This window comes from Pimephales promelas, chromosome 2 (genome assembly GCF_988280905.1).
Source record: "Pimephales promelas chromosome 2, fPimPro1.hap1.1, whole genome shotgun sequence".
Taxonomy (NCBI): Eukaryota; Metazoa; Chordata; class Actinopteri; order Cypriniformes; family Leuciscidae; genus Pimephales; species Pimephales promelas.
In genome coordinates this window covers 5,314,441-5,342,135 of record NC_142770.1, presented here as the reverse complement: position 1 = coordinate 5,342,135, position 27,695 = coordinate 5,314,441, and the positions used below count along the sequence as shown (strand labels likewise).

Genomic DNA, 27,695 nt, shown 5'->3' with positions numbered 1-27,695 from the left:
TGGTATGACGGCGGTTGCCTGCGATCTGAGCAGTGGTCTGCCAGACTTTGCGCTTCTCCCTGGTCGCCTCAGGGCTGAAAGAGTGAATTTCCTCCTCTCATTGAAAGAGCTGCACGTGGCACGTCTTTTTAAAGATGCCTCGCCCGTGTTCTTCTGGGTGCGGACGGTTCATGTCATCTTCTGATGGTCACGATCGCTGCTCTGTGTGTCTGGGCATTCAGCATGCAGCAGCAGCGTTCGTGGATGACTCATGTTCCTTCTGTGGGAACATGACCATCTCTACACTGCCATCTAGACTCAATGATCTGACAAAAGTGAGAGTCCCCGTGTCTGCTACTCGATCTGCTTCTTCCTCGAGAAGCTCTTCGACTCGCGGACAGGGTGATCTGACGGTGACGGTGTGGAACAAAGCCCCGACATTAGTTCCTCGGGCCACACCCCCCGCTCCAGTGTTAGAGCCAGCGAGCGCCGATTCGATTCAGGCGTCTGCCTCTTCGCAGGTACCGTCTGTTTCGTTCGGCGCTCCAGAGGATGATGCGATGTCGATCGCAGCATCATAAGGCGGGCTTGATTCCTCGGGAAGTGAGGATGCGGCTGCGTTTCCTCCTTCGGGAGTGCCAGCGTTGCCCGTGTCTGATCCCGAGTTGACGGCCATGCTATCTCGGGCCGCCGTGAGTATCGGGCTAGAGTGGAACCCTCCGCCCTGTCCCGATCTCTCTCGGATGGATAATTGGTTTTTGGGTAAGGCTGCCGCCGCAAGGCCACAGCCGACCCCAATACCTTTTTTCCCCGAGCTGCATGCGGAGCTGATGCGCACTTGGAAGGCTCCCTTGTCCTCCCGAGAGCGCGCTCTAGCCTCCCCCGCCTTTCCTCCCCTCGACGGTGCGGCCGCCCGTAGGTACGCTGGGATGCCCCCGGTGGAGCGCTCTGTTGCGATGCAACTGTGTCCACAGAGCGCCTCCTCCCGCGGTACTCCTAAGCACCCATCCAAAGCCTGTAGGTTCTCGTCTGCTATGGCGCCGCGTTCCTATAGAGCGGCGGGACAGGCGGCCTCCGCCCTGCATGCGATGAGCACTTTGCAGGTCTTCCAAGCCAAACTGCTCAGAGATATGCACGAGGGGGGGACTGACCAAACGGCCTTTAATGAGCTGCGAGCCGCCACCGACCTTGCCCTCCGGGCGACGAAGGTGGCCGCTCGCTCCGTTGGTCAGGTGATGGCCACTAGCGTGGTCCAGGAGCGCCACCTCTGGCTTAACCTGGCAGACACACGGGAAGCCGAGCAGACTCGTCTGCTCGCCGCCCCGCTCTCCCAGGTTGGCCTTTTCGGCGGTGCAGTTGAGGACTTTGCCCAGCAGTTCTCGACTGCCCAGAAGCAGACGGAGGCGATAAAACATATTCTGCCCCGACGGCCAGCTGCTGCCTCCACCCAGCCGTCGGTACAGACGCCTCCACCTGCTCGCCGCCGAGGACGCCCCCCTGCAGCTCCCCTCCCTCCCACGCGGCCCCAGCAGCAGCCTTCATCCGGGTCGCGTCGCGGAGGAGGCCGCAGGCAGGCGTCACAGCCCCCTCAGGCCGCACGCCCCGCTAAACGCCAGGCAAAGCGACGTTCCTGAGACGGGCTGCTCAGTGATGAAGTCGAGTGTTTCCCAGGAGGAGGTAGCAGGCCCCCTCCTCTGGAGGGCCGGGGGAGAATCTTTTGTTCTCAGCTCCCCGCTGCTCACCCACGGGTGGCGAAGGGTGCAATCGAGACGGTCCCTCCAGCCGAGATGAGGTCCGGGTTTTACAGCCCCTACTTCATTGTCCCCAAGAAAACCGGTGGGTTACCACCGATCCTGGATCTGCGCATTTTGAACCGTAGTCTTCATCGACTACTGTTCAAAATGCTCACAGCCAAACGCATTTTCGAATGCGTTCGGCCTCAGGATTGGTTTGCAGCGATCGACCTGAAGGACGCGTACTTTCATGTCTCCATTTTGCCTCGACACAGACCGTTTCTTCGGTTTGCTTTCGAGGGCCAGGCATATCAGTACGCGGTTCTCCCATTCGGGTTAGCTCTGTCACCTCGTGTCTTCACGAAGATCGTCGAGGCAGCCCTTGTTCCCCTTCGCGAACACGGGGTTCGCATCCTGAATTATTTTGACGACTGGCTGATATTGGCACACTCTCGAGAACAGGTTTGCGAACACAGAGACCTGGTGCTCCGGCACCTAGCCCGTCTGGGCCTTCGGGTCAACCGGGAGAAGAGCAAACTTTGCCCCGTGCAGAGAATCTCTTTTCTCGGTATGGAGATAGACTCGGTCGCCGTGTCTGCTCTGCGCAGCTTACGAACGAGCGCGCACACTCACTGCTGGCTTGTCTTCGACAGTTCGATGGCAAGAGTGCGGTCCCACTGAAACTTTTTCAGAGGCTCCTGGGGCATATGGCATCCACAGCCGCGGCAACGCCGCTCGAATTGCTTCATATGAGACCACTTCAGCTGTGGCTTCGCGATCGAGTCCCGAGGTGGGCATGGCATCGCGGATCGCTCCGAGTTCCAGTGACTCCAGCGTGCCGCCAAACCTTCTTCCCGTGGTCGAACCTCAGCTTTTTGCGGGCCAGTGTCCCTCTTCAGCGAATTTCCAGGCATCTCGTTGTCTCCACGGATGCATCTACCACGGGTTGGGGTGCCATGTGCAATGGGCATGCAACCGCGGGTTCCTGGACAGGACCCCAGCGCCTCATGCACATCAATTGCCTCGAGCTGCTGGCAGTACGCCTGGCCCTGCACCGCTTTCAAGCACTGCTCAGGGGGCAACACGTACTTGTCCGTTCAGACAATACCGCTGCAGTAGCGTACATCAACCACCAGGGTGGTCTACGCTCACGCCGGTTGTCGCCACCTCCTGCTATGGAGTCAGAAGCACCTGAGGTCCCTTCGTGCAGTATACATTCCAGGAGACCGGAACCTGGCAGCCGACGAGCTGTCACGGGTCCGTCCTATCTCCGGCGAATGGCGACTCCATCCCCAGACGGTCCAGCTGATTTGGGACCAGTTCGGGGAGGCACAGATAGATTTGTTCGCCTCCCGGGACTCATCCTACTGCGCCCAGTTTTATTCCCTGACCGAGGGCACGCTCGGCACAGATGCACTGGCGCACAGCTGGCCGCGGGGCCCACGCAAGTATGCGTTTCCCCCAGTGAGCCTTCTTGCACGGGTGTTGTGCAAGATCAAGGAGGACGAGGAGCAGGTCTTGCTGGTAGCCCCCTATTGGCCCACCAAGACGTGGTTCTCCGAACTCATTCTCCTCGCAACAGCACCTCCTTGGCCTATTCCTCTGAGACAAGATCTACTCACTCAGAGACGGGGCACTCTGTGGCACCCTCGTCCCGATCTCTGGAGGCTACACGGCAGGTTTGAGTTCGCTGCCACCTGCGGTGGCGGCAACCATCACTTCCGCTAGAGCATCGTCCACGAGACACCTTTACGCGTTGAAATGGAACCTCTTCGTCAACTGGTGCTCTTCTCGCGGAGAAGACACCCGGAGATGTTCGATCGGTGTCGTGCTTTCCTTCCTGCAAGAAGGGTTGGAGCGTAGGCTGTCCCCCTTCACCCTTAAGGTTTACGTCACGGCCATTTCCGCGTCTCATGATGCAGTAGAAGGTAAGTCCATCGGGAAGCACGACCTGGTCATCAGGTTCCTGAGGGGAGCACGGAGGCTAAATCCGCCTCGTCCTCCCGTCGTGCCCTCTTGGGACCTCTCGGTAGTTCTAAGTGCTCTGCAGATGCATCCCTTTGAGCCTTTGCAATCGGTAGAGTTAAAGTTTCTGTCCATGAAGACAGCACTCCTTGTTGCATTGGCCTCCATCAAGAGGGTAGGGGACCTGCACGCATTCTCCGTTGACGAAGCGTGCCTGGAGTTCGGGCCGGCTTACTCTCACGTGATCTTGAGACCCCGGCCTGGATATGTGCCCAAGGTTCCCACCACTCCCTTCCGGGACCAGGTGGTGAACCTGCAAGTGCTGCCCCTGGAGGAGGCAGACCCAGCCTTGGCACTGCTCTGTCCGGTACGTGCGCACCGTGCCTACGTCGACAGAACACGGTGTTTCAGGACCTCAGACCAGCTCTTTGTCTGTTATGGGGGGAGCCAGAAGGGAAGGGCTCTCTCAAAGCAAAGGCTGTCTCACTGGATAATGGATGCCATTGCGTTGGCTTACCAACAGCAAGGTCGACCGTGCCCCCTTGGTGTGACGGCCCACTCCACTCGGAGTGTGGCTTCCTCTTGGGCTTTAGCGCATGGTGCCTCGCTAACAGACATCTGCAGAGCTGCAGGCTGGGCGACACCAAACACCTTCGCAAGATTCTATAATCTGCGAATCGAGCCAGTGTCCTCTCACGTACTCGCTTCCGCCAGTACTGGACCCGCTTAGGTGTCTTCGCTTGCTCGCCATTCCACTCCTCGGACTGGATAAGTGCGATATTCCTCAGCTGAGTCTTCCGTTGAAGCCCTGAGTCCTCCAGCACCCATGATATGGGCACCACTGCTGTTGCTATGGTGCTGGCTAGGTGCCTCCATGTGCACGGTTCCCTCCGGTAACTGTCTCATGTGTATTTTCCACTGTAAGCCTCTCTGAGCATGTGTCTTCCCTTGGCAAGCCATCTGCCACTTCTGAGTTAAGTCTCTAGCCACCCTTAGGTTGGTGCTCCAGTGATCTCCATATGTAGTTCCTACGGGGCCATATGTGTATTCTTAAGTCCTCCTTCGGTAGGCATCTGGTTGCATGTCCCTACCGGGATATGTTTCCTAGTGTATCTTGGAATTCCTATGTCAAAGTAGTTCTCCTGGGTTAAGTTGTCAGGAGTCCAGACTTTCGCAGGGCACTGGAAGACAGCTTGAAGATGGCGTGATGGCACAGACCCCCATTCTCCGTCACTTCTGACGTAACTCGAAGTGACTACGAAAGGGAACGTCTCGGTTACGGATGTAACCCTCGTTCCCTGAGTAGGGAACGGAGACATTACGTCTCCCTGCCACTTCTGCTGTACCGCTGGGTAGACGCCGGTGTTCAGTCTTGGCTCCTCAGCGAAGACATACTGCGGTTGCGTTCACTTCCTCCTTTTATACCCACGGGGTGGGGCGGAGATACGCTATGCAAATTCCGCAGCCCCAAGGCATTTTCATGCCATTGGCTCGTTTTTAAATACTCGAAGAGGATTGGCTTTCAATGCGAAACCCCCATTCTCCGTCACTTCTGACGTAACGTCTCCGTTCCCTACTCAGGGAACGAGGGTTACATCCGTAACCGAGACGTTTAGCATCGCCTATCACGGGTCAAAGTAATTATATTTCTTGTTCGAGGTTTCTGTTCAAGCCGATCGGAATTTAAACAAGATGCTGCTATAACAATTACTGAAAACCTTAGCAATACTAGTAGTATTATAATGGTGGTGGGGAGTGTTGCTAATCTTGCGTTGACGTGAACTCAAACGTGACATACGTCAGGGATCAGGTAGCACAGAGGGGAGGGGGAGTGTGTGGAGGGGCGGGATGAGTTTTTTAAAACTTCCCTACCGTCTCGAGCGATTTTTAACATCGTATACCATAGCTTTAAGTGATGTCTCAAGTCAAGTGAATTACAAGTCATTGGACAGGCGTCCAATCACAACTGACTTCCGGAAAAGGGGAGTCCCGCCCCTCGACTGTCAAAAAAAAATTTTTTTGTCGAGCGAGCAAAAGCAGGCGCAGCAGGCAAGAGCAGATCAAGCGCGAGGGCGTGTGGAATGATCATGCGCGTGTGCGCGACGGCTTGTATTGCGTACAAAGGTATGGAAAGCCAAAAGTGTCAAATTTCGCCACTATCCAAACGCGTTTCATTCTCTTTGCTTTGTAAACGCTGTAATTTACGCCGTTTGTACCACAATACGCCGTAATTTGCGGCGTCTTTTCGTCTTAAACGCCGGCGTTTTGAGAATGAAACGCGTTTGGATAGTGGCGAAATTTGACCCTTTTGGCTTTCCATACTGAGGAGATGTCACGAGCGCACACAGGATATGAATGAGCTTGTGAGTCCCCGTTTCCTCGCGTGTGGATATGTTTTCCTCTCGCGAAAGTCATTTACTGCGCGCCAGCATCGGTTGTGCGCTCGGTTCTTTTTGACTTTGATTTGCCGTCATAAAAATCATATTTTCCATGGCACGTGAACGCACCTGACCAAGTGAGTGGAGGGGGCGTGGCTATGGCATACAGTCGGAAACGCGTCATAGTTGGGGGCGTGGTCGGCGTGGGGGAAAGCAGTGCGACCATCGTATGTATTTGAATGACAAAAATGTCATATTGCGAGTCATTTATGCCTGCCGACCGGCAACAGTACATTGCAAAATGAACTGTAATAGGTTATGATTGCCCTTATTTAATTAAAAACTGGGTGACCCATGACCCAACCAAATGGCCGGAGGTGTCGTTTCTAGACTCTTGTTATCTGGTTGAATCTCCAGGTAAGACATCGCGGAAGCTACTGGCAACACAAGCCTGTAACTCAATCAACTTGCGTATAAGTTACTATAAGTCCATAAAACCATGTCACCAATTGTACGTATGCTTCACTCCAAACTATTAATCCTTTTGTAAAACGGTGATCATTAGTAGTCGCTACGAAGTTGCAGAGGGACTTTGCTGACAGTTATCTGAATTCTCACAGACTGCAGTCTGATAACCTTCAGCTGATAACGCTAATGTGACTGAGACATCCCTTATGAAAAACAACTAAAGGAATCTTGTAGTATTTTAGGACAAAATATTATAGTAACGTTAATCCTATAGGAATACTATAGTATTTTGGGACATAGCCTAGAAGTATAGAGGTATTAAAGAACATCACAGAAGTATTATACACTACTATAGAATACTAGCCATAGGATTACTATAGTTCTTTTTCGTAAGGGATGTAACGTCAGACAAATCTGGCCCACTGTCTAATACGAGTTAAACATCTACTACTATTATATCACACAGAGATCTCTACTCACACAATAATCTAATAAGATATGATTAATTTTGCCATTTTGTCCTCCTATCCGGTTCTGTATGTATGTAAGAAAGGCTGTAGAACTTCAATTTGTAATTTGTTAGTTTATTGGTGGTACAGAAAACGACACAGCAACTCTTTGGCATGATTGTCCCATGTATTTCAATGTTTTCCCCCACGGGCTAAATTCACATCACGTGACGGGGCGTTCCCGGGGGCGTTCCCAGACCAACCGACTGTATCTATACCGCACGTCACTTCCCATAGGGGGAATCTATAATCTGAAAGCTCTGCCATGTTGCTTTTTTACATTTTTGTAAAAACGTTACATTCACTGGACTATCTATTTCTTTTGTTCATCATAAATGAATGAGAACATTTAATTTAATTAAAAGAGGAGTCCCACTTATGAAGGCTATAGGCTATTTAGTTGAAATTCAGTCAACTTAAAGGAACACTCCGACTTTTTGGGACTTTAGCCTATTCACCTTACCCCCCAGAGTTAGATAAGTCCATACATACCTTTTTCATCTCCGTGCGTGCTATAAGTCTGTTTGACGCACCCACCGCTAGCCTAGCTTAGCACAAAGACTGGATGTGAATGGTTGCAGCTTTCATACTAATCCAAATGAGTGACAAAATAACGCAAACGTTTTCCTATTTACATGTTGTGGTTTGTATAGTCACAGAGTGTGCAAATATCAAGGCCATATGAGACACAGACATCTTTTGACCGTATAAATACTATATTTTCTGAAGGGGAAGCACTGCTACTTGGGCAGAGTGATAACCATCACCTGAGACGCACCGTGACGAGGAGCAGAGAGTTCGCTTCGCTCAGCGTTGGAATAAAGAGTCAGCAATTACTAACGTTAGATAGAAAAGCAAGGTTTATCATGGGTGTTTGCTTTATTGTATGAGCTGTGACAATAAACAGGGGAGACCAGGTAATACAGTACCATGTTTCATTGATTTCCAACCAAAAACGCACCCAGATTTATAAATATCACATGAATAAATAATTATTATTACAGGAATCAATATATTTTAAATGCAATTTATTAGCTGAACCAAATGTATTCAACAGTAAATACATTTGCCTATATAAGTATTGCATTACTATAGGATAGAATAAGGGGAAAGTAATAGCACAAATTGTTTTTGCACAATGAACTCACAGCCTATCGTACCCTTTTGCACGCTCAAGTTCGTTATTTCCATGGTTATTTCAAATTTAGGCTACTAGGCGCGCCGCGCGCAGGGTGCAAGTTCAACGCGGTAAACGCGCTCGTTTTTTTTTCCCAAGCGCGTCCGCACCGCATCAAGATAAAAACATATTCATACCCTAATCATATAATAGTGTCACTAACGTTACATTAGATCTGGCTAATAATGGCACTGTTACAGTAGATCATCTAAAAACATAACGGAACACTTACCTCAGCCGCAGGTCCACTTGTCCTGTCTGTGCTATCGATGGGATGGCCGTATCCTTCAGCACATTATGGTCCGTGTGGCAAATTCCATTTTTTCAAAATAGTCGTCCTCATTGAAATGTACCGAGCAAACGTAATGTCCCTTGATAATCTTAGGTGTGTCTGGATCAATATCCAGAGTAAGTTAGCCATTTCTTCATCCAGTCAGCGTTTTTAGTTGGAATTCTGTGAAACATGGTTACCTCGCCTGTTTACTGTCGCAGCTATTTACAATAGAGCGAAAACCCATGACTCTAAACTACGCTTTTACTATTTATAAATTGCTGACTCTATTACCCAAACACCGAGCGAACTCTCCGCTCCTCACCACTGCGTGTCTCCGGTGATGCGGTTATTACTCCGTCAGTGCTTCGCCTTCAGAGAATAGTTCCCAGGTTTTATACGGTTAAAAGATGTCTGTGTCTCATTTGACTTTGTTATTTGTACATTATGTGACTATACAAATCACAACATGTAAATAGGAAAACGTTTGCGTTATTTTGCCACTCATTTGGATCAGTATGAAAGCTGCAACCAGTCACATCGAGTCTTTGTGCTAAGCTAGGCTAGCGGTGGGTGCGTCAAACAGACTTATAGCACGCACGGAGATGAAAAAGGTATGTATGGACTTATCTAACTCTGGGGGGTAAGGTGAATAGGCTAAAGTCCCAAAAAGTCGGAGTGTTCCTTTAACTGTTAATGTAGTAAAATAATGAATGAACTAAACAAACAATATACAATTGTTTCTTAACCTGCCTGTGACGTACGTATGCAGTGACCAAATTATTATTTTGGACAATTGAAACCCTCCCACTCCCAGTCTTTTCAATTAAATTAAATGTTCTCATTCATTTATGGATAACAAAAGAAATTGACTCTTTCAGTAAATGTAAGTGTTTTTGTTTTTTGTTTTACAAAAATATACAAAAGCAACATGATGGCAGAGCTTTCAGTTTATAGATTCCCCCCATGCTAGAAAGAGTGAAGTGCTACTAAGGACTAAATGTGGATTTCTGTCTGTAATAACATTTTGCAAAAGAAAACCTCAAAATATTAATTATAGATAAAGTGAGACAGAAACACACCTGTTCACTGGTGATTTTCCACAGCTGTATGCAAAGGCAAGCACATGTTTCAAATCAGTGGTTCTCCCAGGAGACTAGGCTAAATTAACCCATCTGGCTTAGCGCCATCTGCTGTTTACAAGAGGAAGTTGCTCAACTGCATTTGTGAGAAAATCGTGCCGAGAGTAAAAGCCAATTTTCTCAAACAACCATAACTGACAGATAATCATTTGTTTTCACTATTCGTTCAAAGGTTACATGCAATTTGTAGGATGGTTTGTATTTATTTGTGAAATATTAGGCACATTTATATTGCATAAAAACACTGCATTTTCGCTCAAATTGACCTATGTACTTGTACATTGCTTTCTGTTTGTTTGCGAGTCGAGTTTTCCTTTGCGAAGCAGATCGAGTTTGTTTGCAAAATGCTGGATTTGTTTAATTATGGCCCAATATTAATTCCATAGAATAACCCCTATTTAAAACAAAACGGCAGTATGTTCCTTTAAGAGATTAACTTGCAGATTCATTAATATATATATATATATATATATATATATATATATATTAATGAATCTGCATATATATATATATATATATATATATATATATATATATGCCTGTGGTGAAGAGTGTAACTGAAAAGAGTGTCTCTGATTATTTTTGTTTGTTTTTAAAAACTACATCCAACATCGTGTTTCCACATCTGAGATGAAGACAGTTAAAAGAACAAAGTGGAATAATGAGAATAAGCTCTTCAAAAAAAGGCTATTTCTTTGATTAATGTGGGGAAAGATATATGCATGATTTGTAAATAAACACTTTAAATACATTGTCTAACTCCCAGCTTGTTGTTTGAAGTAAAAAAAAAAAAAAGTAAAAACACATTATTTGTTGCATTGCAGTTTGAGACATTCACTGTTGTTTTGTACCTTAATTCTTTGCAGATGTGTGAAAATAAAACTTAATCTGGATATTCTGGTTGTATTTCAGTGGTATTGTACAGCATTTTATGATTGCATTTTATGATTGCATTTTATGATTGCATTCGGTATTATTGTTATTGTACAGCTGTATATTGCAGTACTACCACAGTTAGGCCTATTGCAGTATTATAGTACTATCGGTGCAGTGATACCTTATACTGTCTGTAGTATTATTGTAGTACTACTTCATGTCAGAAATACTGCAGTTATATTGCAGTATTTTAGTAGCTACTACTTCATTTCAGAAATACTGCTGTTATATTGCAGTATTATTGTAGTACAACTGAAAGTTGTAATCCAGGCCTTCTGGAATAGCCTATTGCAGTTTTTCGTGTCCAAAAAACGGCATTTTTCTAAATTTAACAAAAACTGCAAATTACTTCTAAAAAACTTAAATTCTCTTTGTAAAGGGTACATTATATTAATGTTTTTTTGAAAATAATAATAATGAACAGAGATATTTGAGTTGCCTATTAGTCTAATAATAAAACATGAAAATGGGTGGTGAAAACAGATCCGTGTACGTTTTGACAAGATATTATAAACACAAACGAAGGCATAAAAATAGGCTACTCACCACTCAGACTCCACGAGCACAAACAGAATATCAACATGTCAAACATTTTCTTTGGATGAGCGTTCAACGTGTTGGATGAGCTGAAGTTAACAGAGCTGCCGGTCTGTCTATAGCAGTTTACTGAAACTCCAGTTAGTGATTTAACTCCTCCCTCCTTTTGCTGATGTTTTTTTTTTTTTTTTCATAGACAATAGACCTATTTCAGTGAATAGGCTACTTTTACCAAGTAATCACGTACCGCGTCTACAGTGCTGCAAAAGCTCAAAACTGTCAACATTGCACGCGACAGAACGTAGAAAATAGGATATGTTTTCCTTTGTTTCAGAAGTATGCTAAGTGTTGAACATAGGCTACAACAGATATAGAACTGTTCATCCGTTTTCTATCGAGGATTGTTGTGTCAATCCAGTAGACATCATAAACGGATTCTGTATCGCTCACGTCGACGTTGGTTGGCTACACACGCCACTACGATTGAGTTACTGTTAATGTCCCCAATCATTCTATTCAGTAAAGGCTATTTTAAGAGGTTAGGTGTAAGGGTTTGTGAATATTTCATGTTACCAAATTGCATATTATTGACATCCAGTTCTGATTATTTTCAGTAGTTGTTGTCCCCTCACACCAAGAAGGTCCAGAAAATGGATGTTTTACCAACAAAAATATGAAATGAGAAGGTATTCTTTCCAAGATTTAAATGTTAAATTATCCAATTATCATTATCCAAGTGATTGGAGTTATTTGTCTCATTTGAATGTGTTGACACTAAAAGCATAGACTAACAATTAAAAAAATGTTTAATTTTTAACCACAGCGTTTTCAAAAGCAAGTTTGTTGTGGGTTTTTATAGATAATAAATTAAGTCATAAAGTCAATTAGATAATAAAAATCAATAATGCATAAAAAAATGCTCTTGGACCAGATTTGTGTTTAACTGTTTGGGGAAAATCACATATGATGCCCTCTCCTGGCATCAATTCCTCTATCATCAATTACCTTCATCCTAAGTTATTGATAAATTGGTTTAAGACACATCAACTTCTGAAACACTTTTGAGAGCACAAACATACTTCGTTTTCCAGTCACACATGTGACTTTCACGGTCAAAGTGACCGGACCCCTAAAATATATATATTTCAGTAAAATGAATGAAATGTGTTTTTGTTCAATAATATTTTTTCTTTTTTTTCCTCTTCTATGATAATAATGAATATTTATGCAATATTTATGGTCCATTTTTGCCATTGAAAATAATACCAAAAAAATGTTCTCTAATTTTTTTAAAAAATATTTTTAAAATTATTGTAGTATTTCAGGTTATTACAGAGACCAGACCTTTTAAATCCAATTTTCGAAGTCAGATAAGTCAGATCTGTTGAGAGAAAATAAAATAAAACATGTCATTTCATGGTGTAACCAGCTGTATAGCCATAGCTCTCTATGGAGAGGCTTGTGAGTTGTTTTTGGACAAAATTACTTACTTTTAAGATGTGGATTTGAATGTATTTTTTTTTATCCTCAAATAATACTTTTTGCCATGGTTTATTAAAAAATTAAATAAATTTGATGTGAAGTGTACATGTTTTTGCATTATTACTACAGTCAAACCTGAATACAGAGAAAGCATTTTGTTACAGGTAACATTATACAATTCAATAAAAAATAAACAGTAATGCTTTTTCACAGCTTATTATTATTTATATTTTAATAGTTATTATTATTATAATTTTTAAACATTAATTTATTAATATTTTTAAACATTATATTAATTATTATTACACTATTGATGTTTTTTCTGCATTGTGGCCAATTTGTAGAGAATTTGTGTTTGTCAATTTCCCATTCGTTTCCTATGGTAGGTCAAAATTCATTGAATGTGTATAAAAAGTGTGTTTGGGTAAGTGTGTCTGTTTTGCACTCTTGGTGTTTTAGAGTGTCACCCCTTCATTGTTGAAAACTTTTTCTGCATCGTGGCCGATTTGTAGATTGTACACACAAAAATTCTCAGACTTTTTGCGTTTTTGTCAATTTCCCATTCATTTCCTATGGAGGTCATTTTTGTCCGGAAGGTCCTGAGTGTGACTATTTTTTTACGACCACTTAGACTTTTCAAATCATGTCCCCATTTTTTTGTGTGTTCATATACCAAGAACCATAAAATATACCGGTCAGAAATGACTGAAGTACCCCAGAGGGTTAAAATAGCATGTCTCCCAATTCTGTGTTTCTGAACTCCAGCTCTGCACCTTCTAGGATGTTTTTGATGTCTCACTAATTAAAACACCTGCTTCAACTCATCAGCATCTAAGTGTTTTGAATGGGGAGATATCGAATGGGCTGTGAGCTGAAAAACGAATTTAAAATAAAATACTCCAACAAACATGAGTAATACTGTATAATTAGTCAAAATAAATTATTTAATTAAAGACTGTCTGTTCACATCACCAAATGATCTCACCACATTTTATGTGCTGTCATTAATATATTACAATGAAACAGGGACGATAATATTACTATACTATTTTATTTTGGAATATAGTGCTATAAATCTTACATTAATACAAATACACCAGAATACAAAAAAAATAAAAAATAATTATACCTTTTGATTTTCTGATTAGTCAGTGTATATTGTAAGGCTGAAAGGTTGAAAATCTGCTTTAGAATGATTTTTATTGTGAAAAGTGATATAAACAACTGATTGATTTTTTTAAAAAATAATGTCTACAGTTTTTCAAGAACATCTCCACCTTCCTGAGTATCTGATTAATCAGAGTCTGATGGTGTTTGCTCTCTCTTCTTCTGTTGAAGACTTCTGGATCTGATGTCATAAACCAGAACAGCAATAGTAGCCACGCCCACCAGAGCAGAGAGAGACAATCGGATCACAGCCTCAGTGAAACCACACCAGCAGTTTAAGTCTTGTGAGAGAAGAAATGAGCAATGTTAGAATATAAACACGATTCTTTAGGGGTTTTAGCACTGAAGGTAAAGTTTATGGGCCGTAAAACGCAGACACCCCCAGGATGGTCTCAGTCGTGTACAGATACACACCTGTCTAACACTAGGTTGACCTTAACCTTAAGGTTCTATTTTTCAAGCTCGACAAATGATCTCTAATTTCAATTTAGCCAATCATTTTCTTCAGCTGTCTTTATTTTTATTTTTTTAAGACTTTTTAAAATTCCTCCTATGTTGGTCCAATCATCACCAAAATATGCACACAGCAGGTAGAGACATTGCTGGCAAAAAATTTATATATATTTTTTTTATTTATCATAATTAGATTCGATGGAAACATTCATTTGTATGCTCAACTGACAGAATAGTTTTTATTAGTGTATACAGAAGTCTGTGAAATGCTAATAGATCTGTTCACATATTTCAGATCCCAATAATACACATTTTTAATACTCATGTGTAATACTCAATGTTAAACTGCAAGCATAAGGTTAGAAATGCTACAAATTCATTATAAAAATGAAAAGAGCTTTGAGATAAATGCTACAGATAAAAACAGTTGAGCCGCAACGTGATATTCACGATCATCTAAAAATGTCCTTTGACTTTCTATGACATGCGAATCATTGAAATGTAGAAATGATATGATTCCATACATACATCACATGTTATATGCACACATTACTTAAAACAGTAAACATTTTGTACAGGTTTTTTTTACTTCCCTTTTAATCTAACAGTAAGAGGGAGTGATTTCTTCAAGTCAGTTGTATTTTTTGACCATGTATTGTGGTAACCTCTTCTTATCAAATCCTTGAAAGCCCATCTAAATCGGTCCAACGACAGTTTCTGATAAACAGGTGGTCTCTGCAACCGTGTTATTGTCTTCCAGTGTGGCAAAGTAATTTAGTTCCATTTAAGCATTTATCTGACTCCCATTTATCACAACCTTGAATTTAGTTTAGATTGCCAATTGGTTATCGGCCAATTATTTACGTAGGCAAATAGTTTAGCAATACATTTAATTATTGTATTTAACTCTTTACTTTATATTTTACTTGTTCATTAGGAATCTATGTCGCTTAGAGAGTCTCCGGCCGTCTCACGATCAAAATCTCGCCAGTCTAATAGATAACTAGAGGTTTTTATGGCTAAAGCAGTTCAACATGCCTCTGCCACACATGCTGGCTATTGTAAGAGTGCCAATGAATTGTAAAGGTGCCCCCTACAGTCGCCCATATAACAACTTACTCAAAGCCCAAACAAGAACCAGAGGTTATAGCTAGAACATTAGGATAATGCTGCTACAACGCTTTCTATTATCTTAATAGTATGTAGGCTATCTAGCCCCCTATTTGCAACTGCATAACAACTTAAAATCAAGCAGTTAGTCAGGAATCTAGAATCCCACATGTGACTCACGCTCCATCTACACTGGGATCTAGTATGAACTTAATCTTGGACACAGATTTGCGGAAACACAAGACTTTGTTTAATCTACTTTAGAAAATAATTTCAGAGTAATTTGGAATAAATTCAAATGTAAAAATGTATTATGTCAGGTAAATGTATCATGGCCATTTCATAATCAGTTTAACGATAATCAATACAATAACATCAAATGATCAGAGATAAAGAGTATAAGATGTACCTGACTCAAGATATAGATGCTGAGATGCTTATTTGGGAATAATGCCTTTGCACCAGTCACACTGAGACATTTCAAATGATACCAAACTTGTATAATATACTGTGTGATAATTATTCACATTAAACCATCAGGGAGTGGTCGTTCCTCAACCAGACTGCCCGGCATTTTCTAATTTCTCAATTCTTCCAGTTTAACTATCATTGAAGATTCAAGATGGACTTTTCTGTTAAAACCACATGATAAGACACGTCTCAGTTTGAAAGCTATTGACTGTGATTGGTATTTTAGTTTGTGAATGTATATAAGCTAACATAAAATAATATAACAGTTATGTTTTTTATTTGTAGCACCCCCATTTATCAAAACTTTATGAAATTTAGTGTGCGTCATCAGAATATCAACATCGAGTTCTGTTTGTTTAGTAATCATGGACTTTGAGTTTGTTTACTCTCCTTTGTTCATATTCCCTCCATTACTTGGTCATCATGGTTTCTGTCAATATGAGTTAATGTCTATCAGATGTCATTAATTACCTTGTTTGTATTCAGTACTTAAGTTTTTCCTTTACCGTCGTTCAGTGTCCAGTCATGTTTATATCTGTGTGTGTGTCTATTTCTGCTACCTTAAATTATATTTAAACTTTTGTCTTCTTCTGCCTGCCTGCACACACCCGTAACTGTCTTTGAGAGTCAAATTTTGTTACGCTTGGACATATGTCAACTCAACTTGTGTAAAAATAATTTGAATGTTTTCTGACCAATCAATTAACTTATAACTCTTTGACAGCTAGACATTATTTTGATACATTTTTGCTAGCACCATCCCAAGCTGCTGTGTGCATATTTTGGAGAGGATTAAACCAACAACAGCCTAGGAGGCAGTTTTTAAAGAAAAGGTATTTTTTTAAGGGAAATTAAAATAATTATCAGTGGAAATGAAATCAGTTGTATAGGCTAGTGCCATGTCACTGCACAGTACCTGAACATGGCCCACAGAGTTCAGTGTTGAGATGTGTGGTCTGGGTGCTGATGGTATTGTTGATCACACAGCTGTACGCATCATCCAGACACTCAATCTCCAGAGGAAGAGAGAGATTGACTCTGAGATCAGACAGACTGATGCTGGACAATACACTCATTCCTGCGTACCAGGAGAGAGTCGCATCACTCTCATTCAACACTGATGAACACACCAACGAACAATTTGATGATGATGATGATGATTGTTTTGAAGAATGGCTGATGACAGGAACAGGCAGGCGAGCTTGAAAACAGAATAAATATAATTCAGTATAGACTATAGAGTGCTGTGATATTTGTCAGTTCATTACATTTCAAATTGAATGAATGTGAGAAACAAATGGTATCAAATGTATATTATTAAAATATGTAATTACAAGAATGCATAAATGCACAAATAATTTTTTATCATCACAGAATTGTCTTTATATAATTTTATAATATTCTCAGTAATCATGAATATTATTAATTTTTAAAAGACCAACCTGCACGCGCGCACACAAACACAAAAGTTTGGGATTGGTAACATTTTACTTTTTTTTTTTTAATATAATTTTTAAGAAGCTTTTAAATGTCTCTTATGCTCACCAAGGCTTCATTTGTTTGATAAAAAATACAAAAAACTATAATATTGTAAAACAAATATTACAATTTCAAATAACTGTTTTATATTTTTGTAACATTATACTTCAAAAGTTTGGGGTCAACCTTTTTTATTAAGTTACATTAAAGACATAATGTAACATAATGTATATATAACATAATGTATATACATATATATAAAATAAACATGGTAGTAATTCTCTACTCACCATAGACGGTAAGATTGAATATGTTGAGCGGTGTCTTTGATCTGCTGCCGGTGACTTTATAAAGTCCAGAGTCTGTGGTTCTGGTGTTTGTGATGGTCAGAGATCCAGTCTTCTCATCCAGTGTCAGTCTGCCTCTGAATCTCTCGCAGTTATTTCCTTTGATTTTAGCTATGAGATTGTTGTGTCCAGTTCTCCAGGCTATCAGTTCATCTGTCTGTATTTCAGTATCAGTGTTTAGAGTGACAGATTCTCCCTCAGTCACTGACACTGACTTCACTTCATCAACACCAGACACTCCTGAAACAACACACAGAAATGTATCATTGCAAAACAACTCTTCACGTCACTAATTTCAATGTAGGCTATATTTAAAAAAAAATGGCAATAGTTGAAACACTTTGATGTCATGGATACAAATAAATGGCAAAGTAACAAAATGAACAAACATCGAGTATATCTGTCTGACAAAATTTGAAAATGAATGACTTACCACTCAGACTCCATAAGCAGCAATAGAAGAATATGAACACTTCAAATATTTTCTTTGGCATTTCGGTGAATGGTTCAAATGACTACAGTTCCTAATTTTCTAAAGGCTAGATTTAAACACAAACAAATGAAAAAAAACAAAACAAAAAAACCCATAAATGTCACAATAAACGATGAACGTTTGGTAATACAGCAACAGAAGATCTGTAAAGGACTGTGCTACTGGTCTGTTGTGTGTAAGTCTGCTGTCAGTGTGTGAATAAACACCAGCGCTCAAGTGCTGTTCACTGCAGAGCAAACGGTCCTAGTCTGGAGCTCATGTCCAGGGAGGAGCGAATGTTATTTGGGCCTGATGGGTGGAGCTAAAATATTTAACCCCTAACTCTCCCAACAACTCTATCCCTCGACACCATTAGACAACCAGAAACCACTTGCTGATGATACAGCTTAATGGTCATTGGTTTAAACAATAACATTATGTTATTTTTCTGAAACGTCAAAAATGTTAAAACTCTGATGTTTTTATGTTTAAAATGTATTTGTACATATTTAAAAAGTCTAACAGTGGTATCTATGAAATAAAAATGGATTGACACCTTTTAAACGGTTGTATGGTCCTCTGTAGCGCACCCCTTTTTAATTCATTATGGATCTCCTCTGGCCGAACAACTTTTGCGCTCAGTGCCATGTACCCAGTACAGAGTACACCCAACAGGAAGTCAGCTATTGTGGGTTGTTTGAAAAAAGTATGTTCTCATAGGGGATTTATCTCGCCACCGAACTCAAACGCATGAAGTAAAAACATTGATGCTAAATTCAGGATTTTTATATCTTGAACGGTTTGGCTGTAGCCTGACTACGTCAGACTTAATTCCTACCAGTGTTGTAGTACTCGAGACTCGGACTCGTCTCGGACACGGTCTCCAGACCATATTTTAATGGTCTTGGTCTTGTCATGGACTCGTGTGCATTTGGACTCGGAATTGACTCGTACTCGAACATTTTTTTTAGGACTCGGACTTATTCCCGAGTCCTTTGAGTTCAATTCAAAATATTTTTCATGATTATTAATGTATGTTAATAAAATATTTCTTTAAATTGATTGACACGCCCAGTGATTGGTGATTTTCTAGTGTGCAACTGCGCATGACAAATTGTAATAAAATTACTTTTAACACCACCTACTATGCGGCCTTTTTACCCTAAACTGATCATATTTTTTAAACTCTCTGTAAATTCAAAAAAAAAAAAAAAAAAAAAAAAAAAAAAAGGATTTCTCTTGGCCTAAGTAAATAAAAGTAAATTAGATAATCAACCCTCACTGGTCTCGACTCGGACTCGACCGTCTCTGGTCTCGGACTCGACTCGGACTCGACTCTCTCTGGTCTCGGTCTCGACTCGGACTCGAGTAAGGTGGTCTCGACTACAACACTGCTTCCTACTTCCGCTAATTTCATTTCGCTCCTGTAGTCACTGTAGTCCTGTAGTCTGTCTACGAAGCAAAGTGAAGTAGCAGAGTCTGGTATTACCAGGCTAGTTTGGCTGCGGCAAGGCAACACATTTATGGCGAGAAAAAGGGAAACAGGAAGTGTGTTAAAACTTCTGCATAGGCTACTGATAAGGGTTGCGTTCCACTTAAAAATTTTTAAAGTATTATTACTGGTATATAAATCCCAATATATTGCAGATATGCTCACTGAATATAAACCCAACAGATCACTCAGATCATTAGGATCACATCAGCTAGAAATACCAAGGGTTCACTCTAAGCATGCGAGTCTTCTTTTAGCCATTATGCCAGCCGCAGCTGGAACCAGCTTCCAGAAGAGATCAGGTGTGCTCCTACAGACATTCAAATCCAGACTCAAAACACATCTGTTTAGCTGTGCATTTACTGAATGAGCACTGTGCCACTGTTCGTCCGACTGTTACTGTACTTCATTTTATTTTTTATTCTAAATTGTTTTAATTATTTACTGTATTTTAATTTTATTATTATGATTTTTTTATTCTAAACTGTTTTAATTATTCTGATTTCTTTTGATTATTTCAATTTCTTCCATGTAAAGCACTTTGAATTGCCACTGTGTATGAAATGTGCTATATAAATAAACTTGCCTTGCTTTGCCTATGAACTTCACTCACTCCTGGATGTGAGTCATTGCTTAGGTTTAAATGGAATGCACTAAGCCATTGAACACTTGGAATTCATGTAACGTAGGCTATGCTTCTGGTCTGCGTTGTGTTATTATAGTTAGTATATTGGGTCTGCATAGATAATGTATTTTTATGTGAACAGGCCGTCACACCAGATTCAGCTCGCATTAGTAACGCTTTTTTGTTCGAGAGAAAGGCAGAAAAATGGAGCAAGGAAAAGAGAAAAACAGAAATGGAGAAAACGCAGTATCTCCGTACACTTAAACCTATACACATGAAGTAAAAGTATATAAACTTAAAACTGCCGAGTGAAATATGGAGTAAGAGGTATTTTTCAGAGCTCTTGCAGAATCCGTAAAAATTTAATCTCACAACAGCATTTTTTAGGTCGAAAGTTGCTGCAAAATATTTAAAAACAACGCAGTCTGATATTATAAGTGCGGATGGCAGCGAATCTCCGCAAAATATAAGTAGGCCTACTCTGGTTCTACTACTAGCACAAGGCCTAAAGCCTCGGGACAAAGTGCATCCAGTCGATCTGCTATAAACATATATATGGACTTTGAAGTAATAAAAGCGGACATTCTATGAGATCGGATCATCTGTAATAAAGCAAGAGTTGAAGAATGCACAGGCTAAAGATTTCGACACAATAAAAAGTGAGCTACAGGCGATGAGGTCCGAAATCGCGAGCAGCGCCGCCGCCATGCGTTCTGAAATTGACCATATGAAAGAGAACATCAAAGACGAGATCCTGAGCAACATGGTTCGAGTTCACCCGCAGCGGTATCCAAATTTCTGAGAGAGATGCTAGAAATGGACAGAGATGTGAAGATTGACCGTTCGCATCGCAATCTACCCCCAAGGAAACCGGGTGATAAACCTCGCATTATCATTGCAAAGTTACATTATGATGGAGATTACATGGAGATCTTGCAGAAAGCCAGGTGTAAGGGGTATACAGTCAAAGACCCAGAACCAGATATGAAGAATGAAGACCCGGAGTCAGAATTATAAAAAATTAAAGAAAAGTTTTACTGAATATAGTTTGCAGTTTCATCAGCAGAAGTCAGCTTCAAGACTCACTCAGGAGTTCGTAGGCCGCCTCCTTACAGTTAACAATCACATAAGTTATACCGTTTCCAAGGTCTAAGCTACGTCATTGCTTACACGTTGAATGATTCTCATTGGCTAAGAAATAGATAAACACAGTAATTTTACACACATATACAGATAGACAGAAGCATATCTTCAGCGATGATGCATCTGACACTCAGAGGCTCGTCATGACCTTTCAGGTCACAGATTTGGGTTGCTGGTGCCAGTATGTCCAGAACAACAACTCAGTCAATCTCCAATAATGCCAGTGGTTCCTTAATGAAGTTCATGCAATCATGACCATGCTTTTGACTTATGTCCTTCAGGCTTCACTAACGTGATTGGTGACATAGACGGACGATAGACAGATGTTCCCATCAAGGCCTCAATGAATGTATTTTGTGAAAAGAAAGGGGGTTCACATTGTAAATGTGCAGCCAATACCATTACGATTCTTAATATTCCAGATTAGTAATTTTAAAAAAGGCAGTTGACTGAGTAAAATCTCTTAGATGGTGTGACTACATTCCATATCACAAATGTGAAAGAAAGGATCTGTGCATGACTCAATAATTTTCAGAGATTTACATTTATGATCATTATTTGAACATAGTAAGGACAAGTATAAATTATACAGGTGATTACAACAGGATCCTGCTTGGAGACAGGTGTTTTATGACCCCATTCCCTGACCCAAACCCCACACCAGTTTCAATGCAGCTGTAAGGAACTCAGCTTTTGGAAATATTATAATCAATAATAACTTGTTATGATTAATTATGAATATATGGGTCAGTTAATTGGATTTACTTGACATGGCTAAATTAATCTTACAATCAATTAATCAGTTCGTCCAACAAACTCTTTTGATTATTAATTTATTTCAAGAAAAGGGTATCTTCCATGGCCACAGAAGAATAATTATTTCTTAGCATATGTACAGTGCTTTGAGCAAATAGCAAAAAACACAATCGTAAAAGTGACTTTGATTTGCAAGCAGTCAACCAGAACCAAATACATAAAGTGCATAATTTGTATTAACTAAATCATAAACACGAATAAACTTAACAAACATACATAAATATGTGTATAAGGAAAAGGAGTGAGAGATGGAATGATGTAATGATGGAGAAGATCCATCTAACTATGAGAAGAACCAACAGCATTTCATTTTAACATTTCATCGAATTGAATACTTGCATTTGTAGTGGGAACAATTCTTGAAGTTGTGGAAAATTGAAGTCGTTGAGGATTCTGGCAGTGGGAAGTGGAAGTTGTTTGAAAGTTATCTTTCTCCCTGACCACATGGCTTGTGAGTTGGGATAAACCTGTCAACACATGCCTATATGCAACAAAAATTAAAAGGAAAAGTACAACACTGCCCACCTCTATATCACTGCTTCTGTAGGCCTTTAGATGTAGACTCATGCAACTCATATTGCATTCAGAAATAATAGGCCTATACAAGTTTAAATGAAGTAAAGTTATACAGATTCTTTCTCCAAAAGACAGTTAAATGTAACATGTTGGTGTGGTTTACCAACATGTTGGCCACAATTTCTCCAGCACTTATCTGAGCAGGATGGATTCCATTTTGCAATTAGCTGTTTGCGAGTTCGAAAAAATCTGGTTAATGAGGAATGAGAGAAAATAATAGAAATAAAAAGGAAGAGGAGTTTATTTCAAGAATGAGATTTGGGCATGCTGGATCACACATACGCTTAAAATAATAGGGAAACATTAAACTGGTTTATGTGATCAATGTAATAGTGAAACTTTAGAACATTTAAGTTGTCATAAGTATAAACAGGAAAGGATAATTCTGAAAGATAGACTAAGTAAAGAAAAATTAAATTTGAAATGAAAGAAATGTCACAACTGAATTCAGGGCATGTGGTATAGAGAAATATTTAGGTTTTTGGAAAAAACTGGGCCAATCAATAGGTTGTGAAATTAGTTGTTATTAAAATTGTATTAGTAATGTTGTGAAAGTGTTTTATTATATGTAATTTTATTAGCTATTTATTTATTTAGAGTAGATTCACACTCCATTTTAAGTAGCTAGGTGGCGGCAATGCACCTTAAAAGTTGTTTGCTAACCGGCATTAAAAAAATTATAATAAGAAGAGCCCAAGTAGCCTACTCAAAACTGGGTGACAGCCTCTGGTGGCAGCACTGTACCAAAGCACTTTCTCTGACTGTACAAAGAAGAAAAAGATAATCGTCTATTCTAGTCCAAACGGCAGGTGGCGGTAATGCTCGTTTTGAGTTTGCAATCCGCTGTAAAGAAGAAAACCGTTAGATCATCCGCTATTGCGGTCTTTTGTGCTTTATGGCTTTATTTTCCAAATTTGGAAAAGTAACGTTTAACGCACTTCTTCTTTAGTTGGTTAAACATCATCGTGTAAATTATTTAGTCAGCCACAGTGGCTATACAAATCTTTCTGTTGTTATTTAGTAGGGTTAACAATCGTCGTCTTAATTCGGTAGGGTGTGGTTCAGAAACAAACAAACTACGAATATTAAAAACAATCGAAGTTAGGCTTCGTTGAAATCTGCAACAGTATGAAGCACACCTTCAAATTCTTTCAGATTGTTCTACTAATATACGGTAAGTGCTCGATTTCAGTTTATTTTTCAACACTTTCGGTTTCACTTTGGCAGCGATAACATATCGTTCATTGACTGTTGTCTTCTTCCTGAACTGTTAACGTACCTTATGAAAATATTCACATGTATTTAAATGACTTTAGACATGCCCTCCTGTTTAAGGATAAAATTAATTACCGGATAAAGCAGTTTTTGCATTTTGTATGCGTGAAAAAAAGGGGGAAAAAATAGTTGGATTAAGATAATGATTTCATGCTAGTCCCCCAGGCAGAATAAGAAATTAACACAAAACCACTAGAGTGACTATAGGCAATCGCTACTCCGATTACACTTATTATTTGCCTTCTATATTCTTTGACGTAGCTTAATGCATTAGACCGACATTAAAAGAAATAAATGATATTATCCGCAAGCACCATATGGCAAGATAGCAAGATTATAGGCCTGATTAACTAAGCATAGCCTGTACAGATGAGCCCAGAATATGACGAAAGAAAGCAAATAAACCTTCTGGCAGCATTTTTACACAGGCAGTGTTTTATTAATAATTTATAACGAATTGTGTATGTTTATTTATTTTTATAACTGTTGTACATTAATCCTCATTAAAAAAACTACATGTAGGGCCTACTGCGTTAGATTAAACTGGGAAGGGTCATAGCACTTGCATATTGTTGTCCTATTGTTAGTTTAACTGCTTGTTCTCATTTGTAAGTCTCTTTGGATAAAAGCGTATGCTAAATTAATAAATGTAAATTAAGCGTTTTCTATGGGAAGAATACATTTAAACGCGTTGCGTTCATTTTCTGTGCATTTTTTTCTGTACACTTTATTAGTACGGTGTTTCCTGAGTTTGGTCTTTTTTTGACGTTGCGTCTTAATTAAACTCGTTTCATTCATATTCTGGACTCATCTGCTATCTGTATGTATTAGTATGGTGTTTACTGAGTATGTATTTCTTTTAATATCAGTCTATGCATTAAGCCATGTTTCGAGGACGCGGGTTTCGTGATATCATCACGTACAATATAAGTCATATTTCATTGGCTAGGCAACAACCAATAAAATTGGTTGTTTTTTGAACACTCCCCCCACACCCCCCCCCCTTTTCTCTCCTGCCGCCCCTAAGTTGAGAAGATGCAAGTGCCTAATTGAGGTTGTACTGCAAAAGTGAATGTACTAAGTGCAAATGCATATTTCAAGTTTGTGTTTGTCATTGTATTTCAGTAAATGTCATTTTACACATTTGTGACTATTGTCTGCGAGTGCAAATTTCAACATTCAACTTCAGATTTTTATTTGCCATGTTCCCACATTGGAGCTGGGAGTGTAAATTTTAGCGTACAAGTAAGAATATTGATTATACAAGTTCTCAAAATCACATCTACATGCTCTAGAGTTTTGCTACTCTTTTGCCTTCATAAAACACGGCTATTGTTTGCGTTCTCAAACCATGAGCCGTTGTTGTCATGCAAATGAACGGCCAGGACACATTAAAAATCTTCTGTTTTCAGTTAAAATGGTCTAGAGTAAATTTAATTAAATTTGAATTCATAGTGATTCTATTATGAAATATCTTCAATTAAAATATGGGCAAGTAAATATGCAAATAATTATGCTTATAGGCTACGTCACAGAATAAATAAATCTCTCCCATTTAGCCGAGGTACGTCCCAAAGAAGATAAATATTAAGAATCAGCATATGAATCTCAACAATGGTGACATGCTTCATGCGGCAATGCATGCTGGGTAGGGGTGCACGATATATCGACTCATTATATTGAAAGTCTCTCTATAATTATATAATATTTTGTTGATGATGCGTCCCGTCCGACATAACATGTACCTTTTGAAAAATACGCGTCACTTGGTAGCGGTGCATTTCCCCCGACTCATTCACTGGTTCCACTCCTTCTCTATAAAGAACATGAAATCAAGGAGAGGGTTAACCTTTCATGCTACAGTCTCTACAGTCATGCTATAGATTTCCCCAAAGTGGCCAGAAAGAACAGGGGAGACTCAATATGACTCTAGTGTCGCTACTCGCTCCAAAGCTAATCGCCGTCACTCTCTCACTTCTCCCTCGCTCTACCACACAGTCCCCACACATAACTTACACACTTGCCGTCTCGACGCACACACCAGCGCACAGGTATAGACATCAGGGCGCCTGGCCACTTCATGGGTTTTCTCTGATCGGATAGCATCTGATTTATCCAAACCCTGGGAAGATCATTTCATTTCTTTACTTTTAAAGTCCCTGTGAAATCAAAATTGAACCTATTTACTTTGTTAGCGCATATTACTAGTCTTGTGGTGAACAATTAATCCATGCAAGTAAATATATATATATATACAGTGCCCTCCACAATTATTGGCACCCCTGTTTAAGATGTGGTCGAGGACTTTTAAAAATTCTCCCTTTTTTTTAAACAACATAGAATCCAAATGCAAAAAAATATAAAAATCCAACCTTTTATTTAAGTAAATTACTTTGGTGGTAAAAAAAAAATGTAAAATTTAAAAAAATAAAAACTTCAAATCATGTGTCCCACAATTATTGGCACCCCTGATGTTAATACTTTGTACAACCCCCTTTTGCCAACAAGACAGCACTTAATCTCCTCCTATAACATTTCACAAGATTGGAGAACACAGAGAGAGGGATCTTTGACCATTCTTCTTTGCAAAATCTTTCTAGATCATCCAGTATCCTGGGCCCTCTCTTGTGCACTCTCCTCTTTAGCTCACCCCACAGGTTTTCGATTGGATTGAGGTCTGGGGACTGAGATGGCCATGGGAGGACCTTGAGTTTGTGACTGAACCATTTTTGTGTAGATTTTGCTACACGTTTTGGATCATTATCCTGCTGAAAGACCCAATGACGACCCATCTTCAGCTTTCTGGCAGAGGTTTTTATTTAAAATGTCCTGGTATTTCAAAGCATTCATAATGCCATGCACCCTAACAAGGTTCCCAGGGCCTTTGGAAGTGAAACAGGCCCACAGCATCACAGATGTTCCACCATACTTCACGGTGGGCATGAGGTACTTTTCGGCATACACATCTTTTGTTTTACACCAGATCCACTTAGAGTGTTTGTTGCCAAAAAGCTCAATCTTAGTCTCATTAGACCAAAGCACACGATCCCAGATGAAGTCCCAGTGCCGCTTGGCAAACTCCAGACGTTTACGTTTATCAGTGTTAGTGAGAAAAGGCTTTTTCCTAGCATGCCTCCCAAACATCTTGTTGGCATGTAGAGAGCGTCTGATGGTTGTTTTGGAGATTTTGTGACCCCAAGATGCCACTATTTGATGCAATTCTGTGACAGTGAGCTTAGGACTTTTTTTTACTTCTCTTAGCATCCTCCTCACTGTGCGTTGTGGTAAGATAAACTTGGGACCTCTTTCAGCCTTGTTTGTCACTGTTCCTGTTGTTTTAAACTTCTTAATGATTCCTCTAACTTTAGATACGGGCAAGATAAGGTGAGTGGCTATTTTCTTGTAGCCATTGCCTGACTTATAAAGGTCATCACACATCTGCCTTACTTGAATGGTGTGTTCTCTTGTCTTTGCCATGTTGACAAATGGGTAAGAGAATTAGGCCTCTGTGTCATGTCATATTTATACCCCAGGGAAATAGGAAGTCATGAATTACTAATTAAAAGTTCCTAGATATCCTGACCAACATTAGCAACTACAGAAAATATATATTTTTTAAAAAATCAATTACATTTTTCAGCGGAATTGTTAGGGGTGCCAATAATTGTGGGACACATGATTTGAAGTTTTTA

The 27,695-nt window shown here is 40.5% G+C and overlaps 1 protein-coding gene, 1 non-coding gene and 1 pseudogene across 3 annotated transcripts in view; 1 reads left to right on the top strand and 2 right to left on the bottom strand.

Annotated features, from left to right (window-relative positions):
* Positions 1 to 27,695, top strand: part of LOC120474283 (titin) — a 164,302-nt gene that overhangs the window by 103,027 nt on the left and 33,580 nt on the right. The window contains exon 1 of one of the 2 annotated variants that reach the window (XM_089120566.1): positions 23,562 to 23,902. The exons of the other annotated variant lie outside the window; for it this stretch is intronic. Coding sequence (XP_088976692.1) covers positions 23,857 to 23,902 — 46 coding nt within the window. The 5' untranslated portion in view covers positions 23,562 to 23,856. Of the gene's footprint in view, positions 1 to 23,561; positions 23,903 to 27,695 lie in introns of those variants that run through there. 2 annotated transcript variants of the gene reach the window in all.
* On the bottom strand, positions 96 to 2,626 carry LOC148995760 (uncharacterized; annotated as a pseudogene).
* Positions 13,829 to 18,308, bottom strand: LOC120475643 (SLAM family member 5). The gene is made up of 5 exons (XR_016146934.1): positions 18,038 to 18,308; positions 17,548 to 17,844; positions 16,710 to 16,979; positions 15,499 to 15,516; positions 13,829 to 14,025 (listed from the first exon to the last, which is right to left on the bottom strand). It is a non-coding gene; the product is annotated as an SLAM family member 5 (transcript).